The sequence below is a fragment of the Scyliorhinus canicula genome, unplaced genomic scaffold (assembly GCF_902713615.1).
Source record: "Scyliorhinus canicula unplaced genomic scaffold, sScyCan1.1, whole genome shotgun sequence".
NCBI classification, from domain to species: Eukaryota; Metazoa; Chordata; class Chondrichthyes; order Carcharhiniformes; family Scyliorhinidae; genus Scyliorhinus; species Scyliorhinus canicula.
The window spans coordinates 484743-502405 of record NW_024055500.1 but is presented as its reverse complement, the minus strand read 5'-3'; the positions used below and the strand labels follow the sequence as shown (position 1 = coordinate 502405).

General features: G+C 54.3%; 1 protein-coding gene across 1 annotated transcript in view; it reads left to right on the top strand.

Annotated features, from left to right (window-relative positions):
• Positions 1 to 17663, top strand: part of LOC119960441 (matrix metalloproteinase-14-like) — a 37442-nt gene that overhangs the window by 15093 nt on the left and 4686 nt on the right. The window contains exons 3-7 of the mRNA XM_038788164.1: positions 351 to 652; positions 4375 to 4536; positions 11628 to 11815; positions 15135 to 15273; positions 17075 to 17225. Coding sequence (XP_038644092.1) covers positions 351 to 652; positions 4375 to 4536; positions 11628 to 11815; positions 15135 to 15273; positions 17075 to 17225 — 942 coding nt within the window. The remainder of the gene's footprint in view (positions 1 to 350; positions 653 to 4374; positions 4537 to 11627; positions 11816 to 15134; positions 15274 to 17074; positions 17226 to 17663) is intronic.

Sequence of the window (17663 nt, the reverse complement as noted above, 5' to 3'; positions counted from 1 at the left end):
TTCCTGTGCAGTGAGTTGGCCTCAGTACCAGGGCTGGGCAGGGTGGGAACTGGGATCTTCCTGTGCAGTGAGTTGGCCTCATTATCGGCGCTGTACTGGGAGACTGGGATCTTCCTGTGCAGTGAGTTGGCCTCAGTACCGGTGCTGGTCGGTGGGGGTACTGGGATCTTCCTGTGCAGTGAGTTGGCCTCAGTACCGGTGCTGGTCGGTGGGGGTACTGGGATCTTCCTGTGCAGTGAATTGGCCTCAGTACCGGCGCTGGGCAGGGGGACTGGGATCTTCCTGTGCAGTGAGTAGGCCTCAGTACCGGTGCTGCTCACAGTGAATACTCCGTGTCTGTCTATCCGCAGCATCCAGAATTTCCCGCCCAAGTTGGGGGAGTACGCGACAAAGCGAGCCATCCGGAGGGCTATCGGAGTCTGGGATAAACTCACTCCCCTGAATTTCCGGGAAGTTCGCTTTCCTGCCACCGGCTCTCCGCCCATTGCCGACATCATGATCTTCTTCGCCGAGAGTTTCCACGGTGACGGCACCCCTTTCGATGGCGTGGGGGGCTTACTGGCTCACGCCTTCTTCCCGGGAATGGGGATCGGCGGGGACACGCACTTTGATTTGGCTGAACCCTGGACCATCAACAACCGGGAACTGATGGGTAAGTCTACAACAACACACCCTGTGTGAGTGTGTGTGTCTGTCTGTATGTGTCTGTCTCTGTGCGCCTGTCTGTGTCTGTCTGTGTGTGTGTGTCTGTGTGTGTCTGTCTGTGTGTGTCTGTCTGTGTGTCTGTGTGTGTGTGTCTGTGTGTGTGTGTGTCTGTGTGTGTGTGTCTGTGTGTGTGTGTGTCTGTGAGTGCATCTGTCTGTGTGTCTGTCTGTGTGAGTTTGTGTGTGTCTGTCTGTGAGTGTGTCTGTCTCTGTGTGTGTGTCTGTCTGTGTGTGTGTCTGTGTGTCTATGGTTTGTGTGTCTATCTGTGTCTATCTGTGTGTCTGCGTGTCTGCGTGTGTGTCTGTCTGTGTGTGTCTCTGTGCGTGTCTGTGCGTGTCTGTGTGTGTGTCTCTGTGTGTGTGTGTCTGTGTGTGTGTGTCTGTGTGTGTGTGTCTGTGTGTGTGTGTCTGTGTGTGTGTGTCTGTGTCTATGGTTTGTGTGTCTATCTGTGTCTATCTGTGTGTGTGTGTGTGTCTGTCTGTCTATGTGTCTGTCTGTGTGTCTGTCTGTCTGTGTGTCTGTCTGTGTGTGTGTCTGTGTGTGTGTGTCTGTGTGTGTGTGTCTGTGTGTGTGTCTGCATCTGTCTGTGTGAGTTTGTGTCTGTGTGTGTGTCTGTGTGTGTGTCTGCGTGTGTGTGTGTCTGTGTGTCTGTGTGTGTCTGTCTGTGTGTATGAGTGCACGTGTGTGTCTGTGTATGTATGTCTGTGTATGTATGTCTGTGTGTGGCTGTCTGTGTGTCTGTCTGTGTGTCTGCCTGTGTGTGTCTGTATGTCTGTTTGTGTCTGTCTGTGTGTCTGTCTGTCTGTGTGTCTCTGTATGTCTGTGTGTGTGCCTGTGTGTGTGTGTGTGCCTGTGTGTGTGTGTGCCTGTGTGTGTGTGTGTGTGGCTGTGTGTGAGTGTGTGTATTTGTGTGTGTGTGTAGGTATATATGTGTGTGTATGCGTATTTGTGTGTGTGTGTAGGTATATATGTGTGTGTATGCGTATTCGTATGTGTGTGTGTGTAGGTATATTTGTGTGTGTGTATGTGTGTGTGTGTAGGTATATTTGTGTGTGTGTATGTGTGTGTGTGTAGGTATATATGTGTGTGTATGCGTATTCGTATGTGTGTGTGTGTAGGTATATTTGTGTGTATGTGTGTGTGTGTAGGTATATATGTGTGTGTATGCGTATTTGTGTGTGTAGGTATATATGTGTGTGTGTGTGTGTAGGTATATATGTGTGTGTGTGTGTGTAGGTATATATGTGTGTGTGTGTAGGTATATATGTGTGTGTATGCGTATTTGTGTGTGTGTTTGTGTGTATGTATGTGTGTGTGTGTGTGTAGGTATATATGTGTGTGTGTGTAGGTATATATGTGTGTGTGTGTAGGTATATATGTGTGTATGCGTATTTGTGTGTGTGTAGGTATATATGTGTGTGTATGCGTATTTGTGTGTGTGTGTTTGTGTGTATGTATGTGTGTGTGTGTAGGTATATATGTGTGTGTATGCGTATTTGTGTGTGTAGGTATATATGTGTGTGTGTGTGTGTAGGTATATATGTGTGTGTGTGTGTGTAGGTATATATGTGTGTGTGTGTAGGTATATATGTGTGTGTATGCGTATTTGTGTGTGTGTTTGTGTGTATGTATGTGTGTGTGTGTGTGTAGGTATATATGTGTGTGTGTGTAGGTATATATGTGTGTGTGTGTAGGTATATATGTGTGTATGCGTATTTGTGTGTGTGTAGGTATATATGTGTGTGTATGCGTATTTGTGTGTGTGTGTTTGTGTGTATGTATGTGTGTGTGTGTAGGTATATATGTGTGAGAGTGTACTGTTTTGGGCCAGGGTTTAGAGAACCCCAAAGTGTACCATGGAGTTCACCTGACCCACAACTTTTACTAGATTGTGGTATGGGGAGCACACAGCCCACTCTACAGGTGTGGTACTGCAGAAATGGAAAAGTCTTTTTTAAAGCAAAACAATGTTTATTCTATAAACTCACCTTTTTAAAACACACAGTGAACATCTTAGCAACCGTCAATTCAAATACAACCCCCAAAGAATACAACACTCTAAGTAATCCTTAATCTTTCCTTATTAACATCCAGAAGACAAAAGACCCTTTTAAACACGGAGATCAGGTTTAAATTCCCTGCTGAGAGCAGTCAGCACTTTGAAACCAGCCAATTGATCTGGAGCCAGAGAGAGATCCTTATACAGCTGCTCCCTTTGCCTGCAGCTACCCAGCTCTCAAAACTAAATAAACCGCACCCTGTAGCAAACAGCCTAAAATGAAAGTAAAGCTCCACCCACACTCTGACATCACTGATAAAAACCATTCCTTAAAGGTCCAGCCACTACACATATTTTTATACACGCCCATTTCTTAAACATCCATTTCTTAAAAGGTACTCTCACATGACAGTACGTATGTGTGTGTGTGTGTGTGTATTTTCCTGTGTGTGAGTGTGTGTATGTCCGAGTGTGTATTGTGTGTATGTGTATTTTATGCGTGGAAGTGTGTATGGGTGTGTGTATGTGTGTTTGTGTGCGTATTTGCCTGTGTGTGATAGTTTTTTTGTGTCTGTGTGTGTATTGTGTGTATGTGTATTTTGTGCGTGTAAGTGTGTATGGGTGCGTGTATGTGTGTTTGTGTCTGTGTACAATCCGGATACGGTGACCTGGTGGCAACCTCCTGACCTCAGGACACTTTGACCTGGCGACGACCCCCTGACCTCAGCTCCCGATGACGACCCCCTGACCTCAGGTGCCAGTGATGGCCCCCTAACCTCAGGACCCTTTGACCTGGTGACGACCCCTTGACCTCAGGACCCGGTGACCAATTTGACAGCCCCCTGACCTGAGGACCCAGTGACCTGGTGATTACCCCTTGACCTCAGGACCCGGTGCCAGCCACCTGACCTCAGGACCCAGTGACCTGGTGATGACCCTTGACCTCAGGTACTGGTGATTACCCCTTGACCTCAGGTCCCGATGACGACCCCCTGACAGGTCCTGGTGATGGCCCCTTGACCTCAGGACCCGGTGACAGTCCCCTGACCTCAGGACCCAGTCACTTGGTGACGACCCCCTGACCTCAGGGCCCCTTGACGACCTCTTGACCTCCGGTCCCGGTGACGATCTCTTGACCTCGGGTCCCGATGACGACCCCTTGACCTCAGGACCCGGTGACCAATTTGACAGCCCCCTGACCTGAGGACCCAGTGACCTGGTGATGACCCCCTGACCTCAGGTCCCGATGACGACCCCCAGACCACAGGTCCTGGTGATGACTCCTTGACCTCAGGACCCGGTGACAGCCCCCTGACCTCAGGGCCCAGTGACCTGGTGACGACCCCCTGACCTCAGATCCCGGTGACGACCCCCTGACCTCAGATCCCGGTGACGACCCCCTGACCTCAGATCCCGGTGACGACCCCCTGACCTCAGATCCCGGTGACGACCCCCTGACCTCCGATCCCGGTGACGACCCCCTGACCTCAGATCCCGGTGACGACTCCCTGACCTCAGATCCCGGTGATGACCCCCTGACCTCTGATCCCGATGACGACCCCCTGACCTCAGTTCCTGGTGACGACCCCCTGACCTCAGATCCCGGTGACGACCCCCTGACCTCAGATCCCGCTGACGACCCCTGACCTGTCTGCGTTTACTCCTGCCAGGTAACGACCTTTTCCTGGTGGCAGTACACGAGCTGGGTCACGCCTTGGGCCTAGAACACTCGAACGACCCCACCGCCATCATGGCGCCCTTCTACCAATGGATGGACACGGAGAATTTCCAGCTGCCCGAAGACGATCTGCGTGGGATCCAGCAGCTGTACGGTGAGTGGAGATTCCCGGCGACACCCACCCCCCACCACATCCACCGACGCAGAGCCAGACTCAAAACCCCCGCCTGGTGGCTGGTCCAGGCCTGCAACCCAGGCCCAAGGCCTGAAATCTCTCCCAATTCCCCAGCAGACCATGAACCTTCAGCAAGATAGTAGGAGAGAGAGAGAGAGGGATGATAGATAGAAAGTAGAAACGAGAGAGAGAGGAGGAAGAGGGTAAAAAGAAGAGATTGAGAAAATGAGGAATGTTGGGCACAACAGAAGTTAAGAGATGGAGAGAAGGAGACAGGATGAGAGTGAAAGCTGGTGTTTAATTTTCAACGACTCTGCTTTTTTTTGTGAAGCGAAGTCCGTTTTCACGGCATAAATGTGTCAATCGGTCAGTACAGAGCAGGTTTCCACAACCAGCTCGCTCAGTACTGACCCTCTGACAGTGCGGCGCTCCCTCAGTACTGACCCTCTGACAGTGAGGCGCTCACTCAATACTGACCCTCTGACAGTGCGGCGCTCCCTCAGTACTGACCCTCTGACAGTGCAGCGCTCCCTCAGTACTGACCCTCTGACAGTGCGGCGCTCACTCAATACTGACCCTCTAACAGTGCAGCGCTCCCTCAGTACTGACCCTCTGACAGTGCAGCACTCCCTCAGTACTGAACCTCTGACAGTGCAGCACTCCCTCAGTACTGATCCTCTGACAGTGCGGCACTCCCTCAGTACTGACCCTCTGACAGTGCAGCGCTCCCTCAGTACTGACCCTCTGACAGTGCGGCACTCCCTCAGTACTGACCCTCTGACAGTGCAGCACTCCCTCAGTACTGACCCTCTGACAGTGCAGCACTCCCTCAGTACTTACCCTCTGACAGTGCAGCACTCCCTCAGTACTGACCCTCTGACAGTGCGGCGCTCCCTCAGTACTGACCCTCTGACAGTGCAGCACTCCCTCAGTACTGACCCTCTGACAGTGCAGCACTCCCTCAGTACTGACCCTCTGACAGTGCGGCACTCCCTCAGTACTGACCCTCTGACAGTGCGGCGCTCCCTCAGTACTGACCCTCTGACAGTGCGGCACTCCCTCAGTACTGACCCTCTGACAGTGCGGCACTCCCTCAGTACTGACCCTCTGACAGTGCGGCACTCCCTCAGTACTGACCCTCTGACAGTGCGGCACTCCCTCAGTACTGACCCTCTGACAGTGCGGGGCTCCCTCAGTACTGACCCTCTGACAGTGCGGTGCTCCCTCAGTACTGACCCTCTGACAGTGAAGCACTCCCTCAGTACTGACCCACTGACAGTGCGGCACTCCCTCAGTACTGACCCTCTGACAGTGCGGTGCTCCCTCAGTACTGACCCTCTGACAGTGCAGCACTCCCTCAGTACTGACCCTCTGACAGTGCAGCACTCCCTCAGTACTGACCCTCTGACAGTGCGGCACTCCCTCAGTACTGACCCTCTGACAGTGCGGCACTCCCTCAGTACTGACCCTCTGACAGTGCAGCACTCCCTCAGTACTGACCCTCTGACAGTGCGGCACTCCCTCAGTACGGACCCTCTGACAGTGCAGCACTCCCTCAGTACTGACCCTCTGACAGTGCGGCACTCCCTCAGTACTGACCCTCTGACAGTGCGGTGCTCCCTCAGTACTGACCCTCTGACAGTGAAGCACTCCCTCAGTACTGACCCACTGACAGTGCGGCACTCCCTCAGTACTGACCCTCTGACAGTGCGGTGCTCCCTCAGTACTGACCCTCTGACAGTGCAGCACTCCCTCAGTACTGACCCTCTGACAGTGCAGCACTCCCTCAGTACTGACCCTCTGACAGTGCGGCACTCCCTCAGTACTGACCCTCTGACAGTGCGGCACTCCCTCAGTACTGACCCTCTGACAGTGCAGCACTCCCTCAGTACTGACCCTCTGACAGTGCGGCACTCCCTCAGTACGGACCCTCTGACAGTGCAGCACTCCCTCAGTACTGACCCTCTGATAGTGCGGCACTCCCTCAGCACTGACCCTCTGACAGTGCGGCACTCCCTCAGTACTGACCCTCTGACAGTGTGGCGATCCCTCAGTACTGACCCTCTGACAGTGCAGCACTCCCTCAGCACTGACCCTCTGACAGTGCGGCACCCTCAGTACTGACCCTCTGACAGTGCGGCACTCCCTCAGTACTGACCCTCTGACAGTGTGGCGATCCCTCAGTACTGACCCTCTGACAGTGCGGCACTCCCTCAGTACTGACCCTCTGACAGTGCCGCACTCCCTCAGTACTGACCCTCTGACAGTGCGGCGATCCCTCAGCACTGACCCTCTGACAGTGCGGCACTCCCTCAGTACGGACCCTCTGACAGTGCAGCACTCCCTCAGTACTGACCCTCTGATAGTGCGGCACTCCCTCAGCACTGACCCTCTGACAGTGCGGCACTCCCTCAGTACTGACCCTCTGACAGTGTGACACTCCCTCAGTACTGACCCTCTGACAGTGCGGCACCCTCAGTACTGACCCTCTGACAGTGCGGCACTCCCTCAGTACTGACCCTCTGACAGTGTGGCGATCCCTCAGTACTGACCCTCTGACAGTGCAGCACTCCCTCAGCACTGACCCTCTGACAGTGCGGCACCCTCAGTACTGACCCTCTGACAGTGCGGCACTCCCTCAGTACTGACCCTCTGACAGTGTGGCGATCCCTCAGTACTGACCCTCTGACAGTGCGGCACTCCCTCAGTACTGACCCTCTGACAGTGCCGCACTCCCTCAGTACTGACCCTCTGACAGTGCGGCGATCCCTCAGCACTGACCCTCTGACAGTGCAGCGCTCCCTCAGCACTGACCCTCTGACAGTGCAGCGCTCCCTCAGTACTGACCCTCTGACAGTGCGGCACTCACTCAGTACTGACCCTCTGACAGTGCAGCACTCCCTCAGTACTGACCCTCTGACAGTGCGGCGCTCCCTCAGTACTGACCCTCTGACAGTGCGGCACTCCCTCAGTACTGACCCTGTGACAGTGTGGCGATCCCTCAGCACTGACCCTCCGACAGTGCGGTGCTCTCTCAGTACTGACCCTCTGACAGTGCAGCACTCCCTCAGTACTGACCCTCTGACAGTGCGGCATTCCCTCAGTACTGACCCTCTGACAGTGCGGCACTCCCTCAGTACTGACCCTCTGACAGTGCGGCACTCCCTCAGTACTAACCCTCTGACAGAGCGGCACTCCCTCAGTACTGACCCTCTGACAGTGCGGCACTCCCTCAGTACTGACCCTCTGACAGTGCGGCACTCCCTCAGTACTGACCCTCTGACAGTGCAGCACTCCCTCAGTACTGACCCTCTGACAGTGCGGCGCTCGCTCAGTACTGACTCTCTGACAGTGCAGCACACCCTCAGTACTGACCCTCTGACAGTGCAGCACTCCCTCAGTACTGACCCTCTGACAGTGCAGCACTCCCTCAGTACTGACCCTCTGACAGTGCAGCACTCCCTCAGTACTGACCCTCCGACAGTGCGGCACTCCCTCAGCACTGTTCCCGGAGATGGGGAAGATTGGTATGTCTGGCATGCGGGGGGAAACGCACCCACAATCCTCTGACTCAGGAGTGCTAGCCACTGCGTCGCGGCTGGCTGCTGAGGCACTGCCTGGCCCAACATAGACACTCCCTGTTCCCACAGGGATACATCATTCCCTGGGTCATTAAACCAGCTTGTGGTGTTGCTGTATAATTACTACTTAACTCTAATTGTTAGCTCGACTCATTTCCCCGCTGTCTGACTCGACATCCTCCTGAAACGTAAATATTGGTGAACACAAAGCAGGAAGATGTACACAGTTCCCCCTGATATTTCGGAACGTCGGTGTGGACTCGAGGGCCAAGTGGCCTCCTTCTGTCCTGCAGGGATTCTGCCTCCCATATTCAGTCAACCGGGATTTGGGGCGATTGGGGAGATGAAGCACACGTTGGCCTTTATCGCCAAGGGTCATCGAGCCGGCATCGACCTTCAGAAAGAGCCCTCTGTCTAGGCCCACTGCAATGTTCCCGCAACTCCACCAAACCTGCCAATCTTTGAACACCCGGGAGGGGCAATTTAGTACGGCCAATGTCCTACGATGAGCGGGTGAATGAATTGAGTTCCCCAGGAGTTTAAATAGTGGTCGGGGACCTCATCGAAACAACAGAATCGAGAAGGAAGCTCTGATAAGTTAGATACGGAGATTGATTCCTGTTCATTTTTAAAATTAATTTATCTCCCATCCATCGCCCCTTCAGAAGGTGGGCATGAGCTGCGTTCTTGAACCGCTGCAGTCCTTGAGGTGTAGGTATACCCACTGTGCTGTTAGGGAGGGAGTTTCCCCAGCGACAGTGAAGGAACGGCCGATATATTTCCCAGTCAGGGTGGGGAGTGACTGGGAGGGGAGCCTCCAGGGGGTGGGGTTCCCAGGTATCTGCTGCCCTTGTCCTTCTAGATGGTGGTGGGCGTGGGTTTGGAAGGTGCTGCCTGAGGAGCCTTGGTGAGTTCCCGCGGTGCATCTTGTAGACGGTACACACTGCTGCCGCTGTGCGTCGGGGGGGGGGGGGGAGGGAGTGAATGTTTGTGGAAGGGGGAGCAATCGAGCGGGGCTGCTTTGCCCTGGATGGTGTGGAGCTTCTCGAGTGTTGTTGGGAGCCGCGCTCATCCAGGCAAGTGGAGAGTCTCCCATCGCCCTCCTGACTTGTGTCCTTGTCGATGTTGGACAGGCTTTGGGGAGGGGGGGAGGGTCAGGAGGTGAGTTACTCTCCGCAGGATTCCCAGCCTCTGACCTGCTCTGGTAGCCACAGTGTTTATATGGCTGGGTCCAGCTCAGTTTCTGATCAATGGTAACCCCCAGGATGTGGGGGATTCAGCGATGGGTGTCTCAAACATGGAGGAGGAGGGGTTACAATCAAGGGTCGGGGGTGGCCATTTTGATTCCCAGTTTAGCCAGGATCGCATTGAGGGAGAGGGGATAGGAGGCTCGATGGGCCAAAGGGCCAACTTCTTACTAATGGGATTTCAGGAGAGAGAGGGGACTGAGGGACACCAGTCAATGTACAGATATCTCCCTGAGAGAGAGAGGGGACTGAGGGACACGAGTCAGTGTACAGATATCTCCCTGAGAGAGAGAGAGGACTGAGAGACACCAGTCAGTGTACAGATATCTCCCGGAGAGAGAGAGGGGACTGAGAGACACCAGTCAGTGTACAGGTATCTCCCTGAGAGAGAGAGGTAACTGAGAGACATCAGTCAGTGTACAGATATCTCCCTGAGAGAGAGAGAGAGACACCAGTCAGTGTACAGATATCTCCCTGAGAGAGAGGGGACTGAAAGACACCAGTCAGTGTACAGATATCTCCCTGAGAGAGAGGGGACTGAGAGACACCAGTCAGTGTATAGATATCTCCCTGAGAGAGAGAGAGACAACAGTCAGTGTACAGATATCTCCCTGAGAGAGAGAGAGAGGGGACTGAGAGACACCAGTCAGTGTACAGATATCTCCCCGAGAGAGGGGACTGAGAGACACCAGTCAGTGCACATATATCTCCCTGAGAGAGAGAGAGGGGACTGAGAGACACCAGTCAGTGTACAGATATCTCCCTGAGAGAGAGGGGACTGAGAGACACCAGTCAGTGTACTGATATCTCCCTGAGAGAGAGGACTGAGAGACACCAGCCCGTGTACAGATAGCTCCCTGAGAGAGAGGGGACTGAGAGACACCAGTCAGTGTACAGATTCTCCCTGAGAGAGAGAGTGGGGACTGAGAGACACCAGTCAGTGTACAGATATCTCCCTGAGAGAGAGGGGACTGAGAGACACCAGTCAGTGTACAGATATCCCCCTGAGAGAGAGGGGACTGAGAGACACCAGTCAGTGTACAGATATCTCCCTGAGAGAGAGAGGGGACTGAGAGACACCAGTCAGTGTACAGATATCTCCCTGAGAGAGAGGGGACTGAGAGACACCAGTCAGTGTACAGATATCTCACTGAGAGAGAGAGAGGGGACTGAGAGATACCAGTCAGTGTACAGATATCTCCCAGAGAGAGGGGACTGAGAGACACCAGTGTACAGATATCTCCCTGAGGGAGGGGGACTGAGAGACACCAGTCCGTGTACAGATATCTCCCTGAGAGAGAGGGGACTGAGAGACACCAGTCAGTGTACAGATATCTCCCTGAGTGAGAGAGAGGGGACTGAGAGACACCAGTCAGTGTACAGATATCCCTGAGAGAGAGAGGGGACTGAGAGACACCAGTCAGTGTACAGATATCCCCCTGAGAGAGAGGGGACTGAGAGACACCAGTCAGTGTACAGATATCCCCCTGAGAGAGAGAGGGGACTGAGAGACACCAGTCAGTGTACAGATATCTCCCTGAGAGAGAGGGGACTGAGAGACACCAGTCAGTGTACAGATATCTCCCTGAGGGAGGGGGACTGAGAGACACCAGTCAGTGTGCAGATATCTCCCTGAGAGAGGGGACTGAGAGACACCAGTCAGTGTACAGATATCTCCCTGAGAGAGAGGGGGGACTGAGAGACACCAGTCAGTGTACAGATATCTTCCTGAGAGAGAGAGGGGACTGAGGGACACCAGTCAGTGTACAGATATGTCCCTGAGAGAGAGAGGGGACTGAGAGACACCAGTCAGTGTACAGATATCTCCCTGAGAGAGTGGGGACTGAGAGACACCAGTCAGTGTACAGATATCTCCCTGAGGGAGAGGGGGACTGAGAGACACCAGTCAGTGTACAGATATCTCCCTGAGAGAGAGAGAGAGGGGCCTGAGAGACACCAGTCAGTGTACAGATATCTCCCTGAGAGAGAGAGGGGACTGAGAGACACCAGTCAGTGTACAGATATCTCCCTGAGAGAGAGGGGACTGAGAGACACCAGTCAGTGTACAGATATCTCCCTGAGAGAGAGAGGGGACTGAGAGACACCAGTCAGTGTACAGATATCTCCCTGAGAGAGAGAGGGGACTGAGAGACACCAGTCAGTGTACAGATATCTCCCTGAGAGAGAGCTCGGATTCTGGAATTTTCCTAACCCCGCTCTTTTTTGCTTCCTTCCTGACCAGGATCTTCCGGCCACGTTCCTGTGCCCAAGCCCACCAAACCGGCGCCCACCGTCCCCCCAAAAGTGCCCAGACAGCCCACCAAAGACCCTTACCACCCCACCAAGCCCTCGTCTCCCTATGGACCCCGGATCTGCGACGGCAACGTGGACACGGTGGCTTTCCTCCGAGGGGAGATGTTCGTGTTCAAGGTGGGTTCTTCCGGCCTACCGGGAATGTCGGGCGGCCGCTTGGGAAAGGCGGAATGTTGGGAACGGGAGTGGGGCCCGGGGGGGGGGGGGGGGGGGGGGGGGGGGGTCATCATTGGGGTTCTTCGTGGAATCGGATGGGGCTGTTTCGAAATTGGCTTTGAAATATCGAAAATAGAAGCAGCAGGTGGCCATTCAGCCCTTCGAGTTGCTCCACCATATATTCTGTTCTTGGCTGGTCATCCAAATCAATGGCCTAATTAATGGCTGAGCTCAGGGAGACAGGGGGTGAAGACATACGGCTGGTTTAGTGACTGGAAGCGAGTGGCGTACCACAGGGATCTGAGCTGGCTCCCCTATTATAGAACGTAGAACAGTCCAGCACAGTACAGGCCCTTCGGCCCACGATATTGTGCCGACCATTTATCCTAATCTAAGATCAACCTAACCCACACCCCTTCAATTTACTGCTGTCCATGTGCCTGTCTAAGAGTCGCTTAAATGTCCCTAATTCTCCACCACCTCTGCTGGCAATGCATTCCACACACCCACCTCTCTCTGTGTAAAGAACCTACCTCTGACATCTCCCCTCTACCTTCCTCCAATCACCTTAAAATTCTGTCCCCCTCGTGACAGCCATTTCCACCCTGGGGAATAGTCTCTGGCTATCCACTCGATCCACGCCTCTCATCACCTTGTACACCTCTATCAAGTCACCTCTCTGCCTTCTTCGCTCCAGTGAGAAAAGCCCTCGCTCCCTCAACCTTTCTTCATAAGACACGCCCTCCACTCCAGGCAGCATCCTGGTAAATCACCTCTGCACCCTCTCCAAAGCATCCACATCCTTCCTACAATGAGGCGCCCAGAACTGGGCACAATATGGTTCGTCATTTATATGAACGAGTTAGATGACTACGCGGGGGGGGGGGCAGTTTGCGGATGACACGAAGATCGATAGGCCGGGTGGTTAACAGTGAGGTTGGTGTCTTGGTTACGGGGAGATTTGGACGGGACGGTCAAATGGGCAGGAAAATGGCGGATGGAATTTAATCGGGGAATGTGTGAGGTGATCCACTTTGGAAGGAGCAATTTGACAAGGAAGCATTCAGCAACTGGCCTGACGCTGGGATCTCTGAGGAACACAGGGACCTTGGCCTGTTGGTGTCTATAGATCTCTGAAGGGAGAAGGACAGGTGAATAGGGCGGCGAAAGAGGCGAATGGGACACTTGCCGTTATCAATCGAGGCGTAGATGACAAAAGCAAGGAGATCGTGATGGAATTGTGTAGAACGTTAGTAAGGCCACAGCCTGAGCGCTAAGAATAAACAACAAAGAAAAGTACGGCACAGGAACAGGCCCTTCGGCCCTCCCAGCCCGTGCTGACCCTGCTGCCCGTCTAAACTTCTACACTTCCGGGATCCGTATCTCTCTATTCCCATCCTATTCATGTATTTGTCAAGATGCCCCTGAAACGTCACTGTCGTCCCTGCTTCCACCACCCCCTCCGGCAGCGAGTTCCAGGCACCCATTACCCACTTGTGTGGCAGTTCTGGTCGCCACATTACAGGAAGGATGTGGTTGCACTGGAGGGGGTGTCGAGGAGATTCGCCAGGATGTTGCCTGGGATGGAGCGTTTCAGCCATGGAGAGAGGTTGGATAGGCTTGGGGTGGTTTTCTCTGGAGCTGAGACGACTGAGGGGGCGACCTGATCGAGGTGGACCAGGTTATGAGGGGCATGGACAGGGTGGATAGGGAACAGCTGTTCCCCTCAGTAGAAATGTGAGGTAATGCATTTTGGAAGGTCTAATGCAGGTAGGAATATACGGTGAATGGTAGAACCCTCAAGAGTATTGACAGTCAGAGAGATCTAGGTGTACAGGTCCACAGGTCACTGAAAGGGGGCAACCCAGGTGGAGAAGGTAGTCAAGAAGGCATACGGCATGCTTGCCTTCATTGGCCGGGGCATTGAGTATAAGAATTGGCAAGTCATGTTGCAGCTGTACAGAACCTTAGTTAGGCCACACTTGGAGTATAGTGTTCAATTCTGGTCGCCACACTACCAGAAGGATGTGGAGGATTTAGAGAGGGTGCAGAAGAGATTTACCAGGATGTTGCCTGGTATGGAGGGCATTAGCTATGAGGAGCGGTTGAATAAACTCGGTTTGTTCTCACTGGAACGACGGAGGTTGAGGGGCGACCTGATAGAGGTCTACAAAATTATGAGGGGCATAGACAGAGTGGATAGTCAGAGGCTTTTCCCCAGGGTAGAGCGGTCAATTACTAGGGGGCATAAGTTTAAGGTGCGAGGGGCAAAGTTTAGAGGAGATGTACGAGGCAGGTTTTTACACAGAGGGTAGTGGGTGCCTGGAACTCGCTGCCGGAGGAGGTGGTGGAAGCAGGGACGATAGTGACGTTTAAGGGGCATCTTGACAAATACATGAATAGGATGGGAATAGAGGGATACGGACCCCGGAAGTGGAGTTTAGACGGGCAGCACGGTCGGCGCAGGCTTGGAGGGTGAGGGCCTTAACGTTCAAGGCTATGGTCCAAGTGCTGGCAAGTGGGATTAGGTGGACAGGTGAGGAGTTGATCATGTATCTGTACAGACTAGATGGGCAAAAGGGCCTCTTCTGCACTGTTTTTTTTCCTGTGAATCCCCAGAATAATGGAACATCAAACAGGACCCCGTTGGAATATGAAATGAAAATCGCTTATTGTCACGAGTAGGCTTCAAATGAAGTAACTGTGAAAAGCCCCTAGTCGCCACATTCCGGCGCCTGTTCGGGGAGGCTGGTACGGGAATATTGCAGAAGGTTGGGAATAATGAGGCAGGATCCCGGGAATGACGTGGCATCCCAGTGATCCAAGCGATGCCGGGATATTGCGGGACCCTGGGAAGTCATCGATTGCCGCCGTCAATGTTGCGATTCTTGCGGAAGCTGGGGAATGTTGCGTTGGGCAGCGGGAGACCTGGGATTGTCGGGATATCAGACTGGGAGCAGTGGAAGGTTTGGTTGGATGTCGGGACATGGGCGGACCATCGGAGAGGGCGACGGGAGTGTCGAAACAGTGGAGGACCCCGGAAGGGCAGGATATTACTCAGGACCCTGGGAATAGTGTAGTATTCTGGGGGGGGGGGGGGGGGGGGGGGGGGGGGCGGGGCACAGGAACGTCAAGAACATCGGGCCGTTGGATATGTCCGAGGAAAAATGGGCATAATTTCGGGTGCTGATTTTCTGTTTTGTTGTCCACCTCCCCCGTCCCCTTCCCCCTCCCCCCTCCTCCCTTGCCATCTCCCTCCACCCCACCCCCCACGAAACAGGAGAAGTGGTTCTGGAGGGTCCGGGAGAACCGGGTGCTGGACGGTTACCCCATGCCAATCGGCCAGTTCTGGCCGGGGCTGCCCGACAACGTCAATGCGGCCTACGAGCGGAAGGACGGTGACTTTGTCTTCTTCAAAGGTTAGTCGCTCGGCTGGGCGCAGGTTTGGAGGGCGGACGACAACTGCGGGCTACATCGGGAGCGTTTCAAAGCCGGAGCCGCGCCCGTTCTGTCGGCCGGGCGCGCCAACTGACCAAATTAAGTGCCACATTCTTTTGGGGCCTTCAAAACCGGCAGATCGCACCCGACGCCAAAAAGGGAGAGCAAAATGTCAGCTGGGGAAAGCAATTCCGCGAGGGGGCAGGACCTGCTGAACAACGCCGAGTGCGCCACTCGCTTCACTGACCAGCGACGTTAGACAATCGGGCGAGCTCGCAATGTGGCTCATTTATGCCTGCTCGAGGCAACGTGCGCGCAAAGCCAGGGAGCCGTTCTCTGGGAACGGAAGGAATACAATCCCCCCCCCCGCGTCTTTTTGTTTTTCCGAATCGTCCCGGCAGGTTGGGGAGGCCTGCGGCTCCCCCGTCGCCCCCTCCACGGCGAGGACTCGACCAGTCAGAGTGGACTTGCCAACCGATCTGCCCGCTTTTCCATCCCGCAGTCGCACATGGTGGCAAGGGTTTGAAAACGTGCCATTCTCGCCTTTGGCTTGATGAGTGCAAGTTGAAAAACTTCAGCGACATGTGCCCCTTCTGGCGTATTGAGGAAATTGGAGTGGGGCGGAGGGCGGTTACCGGGAGGTGGATGGAATGGAAAAGGCGGGGGGTGGGGTAGACCAACATCTGATTGGCTCTCTCTGGGCACCCCTACATGAATAGGATGGGAATAGAGGGATACGGACCCAGGAAGTGGAGAAGATTTTAGTTTAGTCGGGCAGCATGGTCTGCACGGGCTTGGAGGGCCGAAGGGCCTGTTCCTGTGCTGTATTGGTGGAAGATGAGGTGCTGGTCCCCCAGTTGGCATTGGGCTTCACTGGAGCTTTTGAAGAGGGCCATTGTGGGCATGGCAGCGAGGTGCTGGGTTCAAAGAGCAAGCGACACGAAGATCGAAGACGTGCTTGAGGACTGAGTGAAGGCGTTCAGCAAAGAGCTCATCCATTTCGATTCGCCGTCTTGCCCTCCCCCACAGGGCAATCGGTCATTTGACAGTGAAGGAAACGGCCGATATATTTCCCAGTCAGGGTGCTGAGTGACTCGGAGGGGAGCCTCCAGGGGGTGGGGTTCCCAGGTATCTGCTGCCCTTGTCCTTCTAGATGGTGGTGGGCGTGGGTTTGGAAGGTGCTGCCTGAGGAGCCTTGGTGAGTTCCTGCGGTGCATCTTGTAGACGGTACACACGGCTGCCGCTGTGCGTCGGTGGGGGAGGGAGTGAATGCCAATGGTTAGCGTGTCGATCGAGCGGGGCTGCTTTGCCCTGGATGGTGTCGAGCTTCTCGAGTGTTGTTGGGAGCCGCGCTCATCCAGGCAAGTGGAGAATCTCCCATCGCCCTCCTGACTTGTGTCCCTGTAGATGGTGGACAGGCTTTGGGGAGGAGGGGGGGTCAGGAGGTGAGTTACTCTCCGCAGGATTCCCAGCCTCTGACCTGCCCTGGTAGCCACAGTGTTTATATGGCTGGGTCCAGTTCAGTTTCTGATCAATGGTAACCCCCAGGATGTGGGCGATTCAGCGATGGTAACGCCATTGAATGGTCAAGGGGCGAGGGTTAGATCCTCTCTTTCGCTATCCAAGCTGCCAAAATGTGTCAGCTCAGAATTGCCCGTATTAAACTCTATTTGCCACCTGCCTGCCCGCTCTGCAACACAATCCACCCCCTCGATCTTTCTTTCTCTGTCTCTCGTTCCCGTCTCTGTTAACCGACATCCTCTCTCTCTCTCTCCTCTGCAGGCGATCGGTATTGGGTCTTTAAAGAGGCGACCTTGCAGCCTGGTTACCCGAGGAACCTGAGGGACTTGGGCGCCCGGCTCCCCAAGGATCGGATTGACGCAGCGTTGTGGTGGAGTGTGAACGGGAAGACGTTTTTCTTCCGAGGGAACAAGTAAGTCCCGGGCGCTGATCTGGGGACAGTGGGGTTTGGTGTGGGGGAGGGGGTGAGCGTGGGCGAGGAGGGCATCACTGGATCCAAGATGGCCGCCCCGAAGATTGGCCATGGCAACGGGCCTGACGAGGCGGATAGGAGCCTGCTGGCGGCGGATAGGTGGGTCAGGACCAGAGACAAGGCCGTGAACCCAATTGGCCGACAGGAAGAGTTATTCATATCATTCGTAAAAGCAAAATATTGCAGAATAGGTTCGGAATCAGAGCCTTGAGCTTAAATGGGGCTGGTTTAGCATACTGGGCTAAATCGCTGGCTTTTAAAGCAGACCAAGGCAGACTAGCAGCACGGTTCGATTCCCGTACCGGCCTCCCCCAACAGGCGCCGGAATGTGGCGACTAGGGGCTTTTCACAGTAACTTCATTGAAGCCTACTCGTGAC